At 43.0% G+C, this 10,056-nt stretch overlaps 2 protein-coding genes across 2 annotated transcripts in view; both read right to left on the reverse strand.

The window, feature by feature from the left end:
- LOC122541538 (nuclear factor 7, brain-like) overlaps positions 1-202 on the reverse strand; it is a 9,044-nt gene extending 8,842 nt beyond the window's left edge. The window contains exon 1 of the mRNA XM_043678366.1: positions 195-202. Coding sequence (XP_043534301.1) covers positions 195-202 — 8 coding nt within the window. The remainder of the gene's footprint in view (positions 1-194) is intronic.
- LOC122541439 (zinc-binding protein A33-like) lies at positions 135-6,855 on the reverse strand. The gene is made up of 6 exons (XM_043678215.1): positions 6,051-6,855; positions 5,871-5,966; positions 5,544-5,777; positions 5,053-5,075; positions 4,765-4,880; positions 135-1,289 (listed from the first exon to the last, which is right to left on the reverse strand). The coding sequence occupies exons 1-6, from the start codon at positions 6,459-6,461 to the stop codon at positions 739-741; spliced, it is 1,431 nt and encodes a 476-aa protein (XP_043534150.1). The 5' UTR covers positions 6,462-6,855; the 3' UTR covers positions 135-738.
- Between the last annotated feature and the right edge of the window lie 3,201 nt (positions 6,856-10,056).

The following is a 10,056-nucleotide window of genomic DNA, read 5'->3' on the forward strand; positions in this document are numbered from 1 at the left end:
AACACATTTTCAGCTCTGATCTCCAGCATCTGCAGTCCTCACTTTCTCCTATAAATTCCGTGTCCTGTGATCCTGCCCACTAGCTACCTGACGAAGGAGCAGCGCTCCGAAAGCTTGCACTTCAAAATAAACCTGCTGGACTATCACCTGGTGTGTGATTTGGAACTTTGTCCATCCCAATCCAACACCGGTACCTCCACATCATGTAGGATTGACACTAACTGCTGATAATATAAACTTTGATGCTAGCTACTTTTTTTCCCGTCACTTCCACTCCCCACACACTTAATTCTATAGTGATCTGATCTGGTGTCTCCCTGGATAGACGCCAAGTGCACCGGCGGTGAAATGATTCGGTGTCCCCTTGGAAAGACTCCCCTGAGCCCAGTCTGAGACCCACTGACTGATTCATCTCCAACACCGTCTGGCAGCGCCACCTCCCGCCTGTGGAGCAACATTACAGGCAGGAAGGTCCCCGGGTTCCTGCAGCTCACAGCTCATTCTACCCAGTCAGTCCCTCACTGCAATTGAGCTTCTATTTGTTTCTTCTCTCCCCTGTCCTTCTTTCCCCTAACTCTACACAGCTCTTTGCAATTCTTTCAGTTCCCAGTTCTGATACAGGATTTATCCCCGTAATGTTAACCTGGCTTCTCTCTCCACCCGTCACTGAGACCGACCCCCATCAGTTTACAGCTGGCCGGACGCAGGGGGACGGGGTGAAATTATGGGATGGATTTATTAGGGGTTTTTACTACTGCAGATTGTCAGCGGGGCGGAGTTATTCCCATCAATATTCAGTCCTGGACTGAAGATGGGAAAGAGCCTCTCAGTGAAAGTGTGGGTGAAAGTGTGGAGATGGGACATGGTGCCTGCATTGTAAAATGACACCTGTCCGCCCTCATAGTCCAGGAAAACCCCGATCTTCCTGGGATTCACAGTCTGGATGAATGGTGTCGGTGAGGGGGAGGTGGCGGCAAAGTAACCACTCCCTGGAATCAGTCCCACAGTCCAGTTTCCGGACTCGGGGTTCAAGATATTGACTCTTTTCCTGTCCAAAGATTCTCGAGCCACTCCCAGACCCCATTCCGTCTTTCCTCCCACGTCCACCTCCCAGTAATGTCTCCCGGATGTAAATCCTTGTGATCCAAGAACAAAGGGTAGGGGATCAAATCTCTCCGGGGAGTCAGGGAACGGCTGCCGTTTGTCTCCGAGTCTCACACTGGTCCGGTCCTCAGACAGGATGAGCCAGGGATTCGCTGTGTTCGGATCCAGAGTCAGAGAGGCTGGAGCTGGGGGAGAGATCAAATAGCACCGTCAGAGACAGAGGGAGAGAGGAATCGAGAACGCGTGATGTGGGGGAGGGGGTTCAAAAAGGTGAGGAGGGCAGGAGAGAACATGAACACGTGTGTGTAGAAGGACAGGGTTATCATAGGGAGTAGAGTGAGTGGGTAAAGGGAAATTGAGAATAATGGGGAAAGGTAGGAGCAGACAGAGCATATGACAAGAAGAGAGAGGCAAAAGAATGATCGAATGTCGTTTAAGGGTCTTTATATTGAATGTGAAATCAAAGGTGCAGGACTGGAGGCGAGTGAATTGATGGTAGATGGCAGCGAGAGTTCTGGAAAGGATTACTGGAGGGGGAGTTCAGAGAGTGAGGGATAAAAAGGGAAATTATGTTAGAAGAGACTCAGGCAATGAGATTTTGGGGGAGTGGGGGGACTCGGAAAATGACAAGTAGAAATGGCAGTGTTAAGGATTTAGGTATTATGGGATGAGAGAGGGGATGGCATCATTGGTGTTCAGCTTTTCAGTTGCCAGAGTGTGAAGCTCTGAAATTCTCTATCACTCCACAGCACATTCATTCCCTATGAGACTCCTTAAAATCTATGCTTCCATGAAGATCTTGGTCACTTGAAATTATAGCTTGTTATGCGGCTGTATTGAATTATCAAATAATAGCTGCTGGGAAGTGTATTTGTGAGAGGATTATCACATTGTAAGTGCTAATGAAATATGAATTATGGAGCTATAGTCATAGAGTTGGACAATATGTTTTAGTCCAACTCGAGCATGCTGACCAGATATCCTAAACTGGTCTAGTCCTATTTGCCAGCATTTGGCCATATCCCCCAAACCCTTCTTTTTCATATTCCCTTTTAGATGCCTTTTAAATGTTATAATTGGACCAGCCTCCACCACTTCCTTTGGAAGCTCATTCCATACACGCATCACCAAGTGCATGAAAAAGTTATCCTTAGGTCCCTTTTAAATCTTTGCCTTCTCACCCCAAATCTGTGTCCCCTAGTTTAGAATCCTCTACCCTGGAAAAAAGGCTAATCACCCTATCCATGCCTGTCATGATTTTATAAACCTCTATAAGGTCACACCTCAGTGTCTGATGCTCCAGGAAAAATAGCCCCAGTCTTTTCAGCCTTTCCCTATTGCTCAAACTCTGCGTTCCTGGTAAGATCTTTGCTTTCCCTCAAACCTACCTGAATTAAAGTCAATGTGCCACTCCTCAGCCTATCAGCTGATCTGATCAAGGTCTCTGAAATAACCTTCTTCACTGTCCATGACATCAAATTGGTAAAAGGAGAGGGCAAAGATTTAAAAGGGACCTAAGGACAACTTTTTCATGCACTTGGTGATGCGTGAATGGAATGAGCTTCCAAAGGAAGTGGTGGAGGCTGGTACAATTATAACATTTAAAAGGCATCTAGAAGGGAATATGAAGAAGAAGGGTTTGGGGGATATGGTCAAATGCTGATGGAGTGTTAGTGGAGTGTGAGCAAGTATGAGGCTCAGGAGAGAGAGAAAAGGAAAAGGAAGTAGTAAGAAGAAAAAAAGAGCTAGGAGAAAAGTATGGGAAGAAGAGGCAAGAGGCAGATAGGGAGAGAATAGTAAGAGGTGAGAGAAAGAAGGAGAGCAAAAGAAGAGGGCTGTCCCACAAAATGTCATACTCGACTCACATTGTTAAATCTATTTCTCTCCAAAGTTACTGCCAGATATATAATTTTTTTACAGCACTTTGTTTTTAGATCAGAAGGTACATTCAGTAGAAGTGGCAATCTCAGCAAAAAGCTGCAACAAATCTGGAAATTTGTGGAAGACTATTGGAATTCAGCTCTTAGGAAGGGCAATTACTCAATTATTAAAGTTCTATATTCCACAGTTAGGACAGACCATAAGTAGTGGCATGTTGATATGAAGCAGTGAACAAGTCCCTGAGGCCTCAGCATTGACTCTGGAGACCAATAATGCAAAGGACAAAGCTGAAAAATATGCACCCATATAAGTAGATAATTTATCTTGGCCTTCTCATGAAATCCCCAACATCACTGATGTCAATCTTCAGTCAATTCTGTTGACTCTACATGATATCACAAAATGTTTGAAGGCGTGGAGTGCAACAGAATATATAGTTCCAAAATAGCCCAGAGGAATTGTGTTCCAAAATCAGATGCTGGTTTAGTTACAATACAGGTATTTGAGTCTCCATGTAGAAAATAGCTCATGTATGTCCTCTTTGCAAAAAGCAAGAACATTCAGTGTAGCCAATTACTGACCCAATGACTTACTCTCAATCACCAGCAGAAGTTGTTAAAAAGCAACATTTGCTAAAAAAAACTATCTATTTGGATTCTGTCACAGCCAATTGGCCCAAAATATCATACAGACATAGTTCACACATATGTGAAAAAGGCAGAAGATGCTAGTCAAGAATTTTTTTTATCCTTTAGTTGGATGTGACCAATGCTGGTTGGGACAGCTTTAATTTTTCATCCCCAATTAGTCTTGAATATCTTCTGAACTGTGCAGAAGGGAGTTCCAAAATTCTGATACAATGACGGTGTAGGGGTGACAATATATTACCCTATCAGGACAATGTGTGCCATAGATGGGACCTTACATATAGTGGAGTCTCCATGTATCTGATTTTTTTGTTCTTCTAGGTGGGTAAATGTTGAAGGTACTACTGTCTTCGATTTGCTGAGTTGTTGCATTGTCTCTTGTAGATGCTGAACACTGCTGCCACTGTGAGTAGGTTTTGAGTGAGTGAATATTTAAAGTGGTGAATGTAATGGTAATCAAATGAACTTTCCTGAATCTTTTTGAGCATCTCAAATGTTGGTGGAGCTGCAATCATCCAGGCAAGTTGAGAGTATGCCTTCAAACTCCTGACTTGTGGAATATGGATATGCAGGGAACTCAGGAGGTGAGTTACTTGCCACATGATTCCCAGCCTCTGACTTGCTGTTCCAGCCACAGGATTTACATAGCTGTCCAGTTTAGTTTCTGGCCATGACAACACCCAGGCTATTTATAGTGGAGCAGTCGTTTTCTTTCCAATGCATTTTTGTGTATTTATCATTTCTATATCTTTTAACCTAGAATGCGCATACATACCAGTCCTCTCTTGTGAAGAACAATGTCGCAACTTCAGTTGCTTGATCTCAGCAAACAGAATCATAGTTTAAACTCAGTCCCTTCAATATCTCTGTGTATCACAGAGATATTGCATTAAGAAAACTTACCTAATTCTCCACTGGAAATTCAATTTCAGTTCTGAAATCAGTGCTCTATTCCTTTGGTTCTACAGATCTTTTCACTGCTTTCAAAAAGCCAATGGTTCCAGGCACCCAGTGAAATTCAGAAAGCAAAATGTAAAAGCAGAGAGGCTTCAGAGGAGCAATCATCCAGTCACATAATTTGGGACCTTGGGTCCCCTTTTGTTAAAATCAAGTGAAATAATGTGAGTTTTACCCGGATTAATGCCGCGCATCAATTCTTTCCACGTTATGTACTGTAAGGGACCTTTGAAGTTTCCAATAGACAGAGCGGATTCTGCTGTTGAGGGTAGGTGACACTCATCGTTGATCCTGTGCATATTAAGCAATCGATTTTACAAATTCTGCTTTGATAGAAAATGCTGTAAAATCCTCAAACAATCCTAACTTTCAATATGCTTAAGCATGAAGTACTATAAATCATTAGCAACATATTTCCGAGTGAATCGAACAAACTGCAAAATTTCAGTCTAAAACGTCTTACCTTTTCTTCAGGCGAGTTTCATTCTGAAAAGAAAATCGCAAATATTTAGGTTGATGGTAACACGTTTCGGTGGAGACAGACCGACTGCTGAAATCAACAGACACAGCACGGAAGTGTAAAGTGATCCATTTTGGAAGGAAGATTGAGGAGAGGGTACACTAAACTGGACTGGCCATCAGTCCCGTGCACAGACACAGTTACTCTCACACTCCCACTGTACCAGACACGCCTACACACTCTCCACATGGAACTGGAACTGGGTTACTATGGGAGTTCCAAGAGGTAATTTCGCTCGGGGAATATGGAACTAATGGCAAAGTATCAAGCTTCATCCCCGGGATTCTCCAAAAGAAGGTGGAAACCAATCCTTTGCTCACAAGTTGCACAGACGCCATTTTAATTCGGTTCCTACTTTTCAGTGAAAGTGCATGTGCACAGTTCACAGAGATTGCGGAAGTTTCATTGAACTAACCCAGAATATATTCCCTCACCTTCAGAAACATCAACTCGTCTTTTTGCTCCATCTGTTTCTGTACAATTGAGAGTTTCTCCTCAATAGAATTTAAATTCTCCTGAATCTCTCGAAGGTTTTTCTGCATTGATTCCACAATCCTCTCCTCTTCTTCCCTGAGATCTCTGAGTAAACGCTGCTCTTTCTCAGTGACAATCTGGTGTATTTTAGTGAACTCGGATGTGATGTGGGTCTGCAGACTGCTCGCCTGTTCCTACCAAATGAAATGTGAAACCTCATTAATGTCCCGCGATAAAGGGAACAAAACTAACCCAGATCCCAGAAAATCAGCACAGGGAGAGCTCACCCTCACTTCGGAAATCTTCCGTTTCTGGGTCAGTTCCATTTGTAGAGCTATCGATTTCTTTTCTGTGAGAGAATTTAAGGAGGATTTCAACTGATCCTGGGAGTGACAGCGAAAAAAAAGCAGAAATTAGACCGTGAAAATGTGATAAGCACATCATCTTACAAAATATTTCCACTTTACCCTGTAGTATTTAATAGCTTCTTTAATCTGTATGAAGCGGTGCTCTCTGTGTTCCGGAGCAGTGACACAATCCACACAGATCAATTTCTTGTCAGTTTCACAAAACAGCTTCAGATCTTCCTGATGTACCTCACAGTGAGGTTTACTTTCCTTCTCTGTCGGATCCAGCTTTAATTTTCGAGCTTTCTCGGCCAGATTCGCTAAGGCCCGATTTCCCCTGAAGTTTCTTTCCGGAAACTCCTCTCTACATTCCGGGCAGGAGTTTATCTCCTTCTTTTCCCAACTCTGGGTGATACATGAGCGGCAGAAGTTGTGTCCACATTCCAGGATAACCGGATCGGCGAAGAAATCCAGACAAATGGAACAAATTGCCTCTTCGGCCCAACTCTTAATCTGCTGCCTGGAAGCCATGTTCACACTGTAATTCAAACCGATTTGATTTTGGATTCCTTTAGCTCCCGATGACTTTTGCAGGGATTCTCGGAGAAATATTTATTTGCTCTGGAACTTCACACGAGGTTAACAGTGTGAAAGCTAAATAGGTTTAGAGCAAGACTGGCTGTGGTCGAATTATAAAACTCAGCCGGGTGTGGTTAAAGCTCCAGGGAACGTTGTCAGTTGAATTCGAGATTCCAAGTACTTTGGTCGTGTCTGAACTTGCTGCAGATCAAATTTTCGTGGTGTATTGCATAAGTAATTATCTGGTTTGCTCTGCTTCAAGTGTCAATAACTCAGCGGTTAGCGCTGCTGCCTTGCACCCCCAGGGACCCGGATTCAAATGACGATGTGGAGTTTGCAAAGTTAAAACTCACACAACATCGGGTTAGACTCCAACAGGTTTAATTGGAAGCACACTAGCTTTCGGAGCGAGGCTCCTTCATCAGGTGATAGTGGAGGGCTCAATCGTAACACTCTGCTTCAAGTGTCAATAACTCAGCGGTTAGCGCTGCTGCCTTGCAGCCCCAGGGACCCGGATTCAAATGACGATGTGGAGTTTGCAAAGTTAAAACTCACACATCAGGTTAGAGTCCAACAGGTTTAATTGGAAGCACACTAGCTTTCGGAGCGAGGCTCCTTCATCAGGTGATAGTGGAGGGCTCAATCGTAACACAGAATTTATAGCAAAAATTTACAGTGTGATGTAACTGAAATTATACATTGAAGAATTGATTGTCTGTTAAGCCTTTCATCTGTTAGAATACAGTGATAGTTTCACTTCTTTCATGTGTAAATCACAAAACCCTTTTTTTTTAAAGTTGCATTCTCGGGTTAGCTGTTAGCAATGGTGATAGCTAGACAATATGTTGAAGGTGTTGGCCCCCTGTGTTCTCTGTCTATGACCTGATGTTTAGATTGATTCTAATCTAAAAAGTGAGATAACAGAGTTTTACATAAATTCATGCAGTTTTTGAGCTCAGAGTTCTACATGAATGCAGGCAGCTTTTGAGTAAAGTACAATGTAAATCTGCAAGTACAAATTCACCCCACAAAATACACGTGTGCATGTGGGTCTTTGTCTGTGTGTGTGTCTGTCTGGGGTGGAGGTTGTGAGTGTGAGAAAGTGTGTGTGTAGTGAGTGCAGAGTGTCTTAAGTCTGTGAGGGGGTGCATTTGTGAATGTGGGAGTGTGTGTGTCTGTAAGGGTGTGTGTGGATGTCTGTGTGCGCGTCTGTGTATACCTGTGTCCATGTGTATGTGAGAGTGTGTGTGTAGAGGAATATCTGTGTGTGTGTGTAGTGCAATGGTGATCACCCATAATGTGACATGAACCCAAGGTCCCGGTTGAGGCCCTCCCTCTGGGTACCGAACTTAGCTATCAGCCTCTGCTCGGCCACTTTTCTCTGTGGAATTTGCATGTTCTCACCGTGTCTGCGTGAGTTTATTCCGGTTTCCTCCCACAGTCCAAAGATATGCAGGTTAGGTGAATTAGCCATGCTAAATTGCCCATAGTGTTCAGGGATGTGTTGATTAGGTGGATTATTCAGGGGGGAATGTACAGTAAAAAGGGAATAGGTCTGGGTGGGTTACTGTTCGGAGGGTCGGTGTGAACTTGCTGGGCCGAAGGGCCTGTTTCCACACTGTCAGAATTCTAAGTACAGTACACATGCTTATGCAGGTTGTATGTCTTGCCAATTTACTCGAAGAACAGTCATACTGGACTCGAAATGTTCATTTTATTCCTCTCTCCACAGAGGCTGCCAGACCTCTGGAGATGTTCCAGTACTTATTCTTCATTTTATTTTCACAGATGACATGATGGCTATATTTAGGGGATGATATTGCTGGGAATACGTCCAGCGAAGTTATTTGAGTGGGACTGAGAAATAAAGAATAGATTCGGATTGTATTATCGAACTCCCAGTCAGCAGGAAATTGAGAAACAGTTTTGTGTGGAGATCTGCTATCTGTAAGAATAATAGAGTGGTTACAGTAGAGGATTTTAACTTTCCAACCATGGACTGTGGGGATTAAGGGTTTAGGAGAGATACTTGTTAAGTGTGTACAAGAAAATTTTCTGATTCAGTAGGTGGATGTACCGACTAGAGAAGATGCAAAATTTGATCCACTCTTGGAAAATAAAGCAGGGCAGGTGATGAGGTGTCAGTGGGGAAGGACTTTGGGGCCTGTGACCATAGCTCTACTAATTTTAAAATGATGACGGAAGAGGATAGGCCAGTTCTAAAAGTTAAATTTCTAAATTGGAGTAAGGCCAATTTTGATGGTATTAGGCAAGAATTTCCAAATGTCGATTGGGGTGGATGTTCGCACAGAAAGGGATGGCTGGAAAATGGGAAATCTTTATAAAATGAGATAACAAGAATCCAGAGACAGTATATTCCTGTTAGGCTGAAGGGCAAGTCTGGTAGGTGGAGAGAATGCTGGATGACTAGAGAAATTGAGCTTTTAGTCAAGAATAAGAAGGAAGCATATAGCAAGTATAGAGAGCAGAGATTGAGAGAATCCCGAGAAGAGTATAAAAGCAGCAGGAGTATACTTAAGGGGAGATGAAATAGCTTTGGCAAATAGGGTTAAGGAGAATCCAAAGGGATTCTACAAATGCATTAAGGACAAAAGAGTAACTAGTGTGAGAATAGTGCCCCTTAAAGATCCACAAGGTCACTGATGTGAGGAACTGCAGGAGATGGGGCGATACTAAACAAATATTGGTCTTTACTGTGGAAAAGGTTATGGTAGGAGAGAATGTGGTGAAATAAATAGTCATATCTTGAAAAAGTCCATATTACAGAGGAGGTGGTGCTGGATGTCTTAAAATTGATAAATGTAGCTAAATCTCCGAAAGGTGATCTGGTGTACCCAAGAACTTTGTGGTAAGCTAGGGAAGAGATTGTTGGGCCCCTTGCTGAGATATTTGTATCATCAATAGTCACATGCAATGTGCCAGAAAACTAGAGGTTGGTTAAATTGGTGCCACTATTAAGGAAAGGTAAGGAAAAGGCAAGGAACTGTAGACGGGTGAGCCTACGTCAGTGGTGGGCAAGCTGTTGGAGGGACTCCTGAGAGACAGGATTTCTATATATTTGGAAAGGCAAGGACTGATTAGGGATCATCAACATGGCTTTGTACATGGGAAATCATGTGTCACAAACTTGACTGAGTTTTTTGAAGAAGTAACAAAAAGAATTGATGAGGGCAGACTGATAGACATAATCTATATGGACTTCAGTAAGACATTCAACAAGTTTCACCATGGTAGACTGGTTAGCAAGGTTAGATCACATGGAATTGAGGGAGAATTAATGACTTGAATACAGAACTGGCTCAAAGGTAGAAGACAGAAGGTAGTGGTGGAAGATTGCTTTTGAGTCCAGAGGCCTGAGACCAGTGGTGTACTAAAGGACCAGTGCTGGGTCCATTGCTTTTTGTCATTTATATACATGATTTGGATGTGAACATAGGAGGTATGTTTAGTAAGTTTGTAGATGACACCAAAATTGGACATGTAGTAGACAGTGAAGAAAGTTACATCAGAGTATCACCAGATCTTG

Source organism: Chiloscyllium plagiosum, chromosome 37 (assembly GCF_004010195.1).
Source record: "Chiloscyllium plagiosum isolate BGI_BamShark_2017 chromosome 37, ASM401019v2, whole genome shotgun sequence".
Lineage (NCBI taxonomy): Eukaryota > Metazoa > Chordata > Chondrichthyes > Orectolobiformes > Hemiscylliidae > Chiloscyllium > Chiloscyllium plagiosum.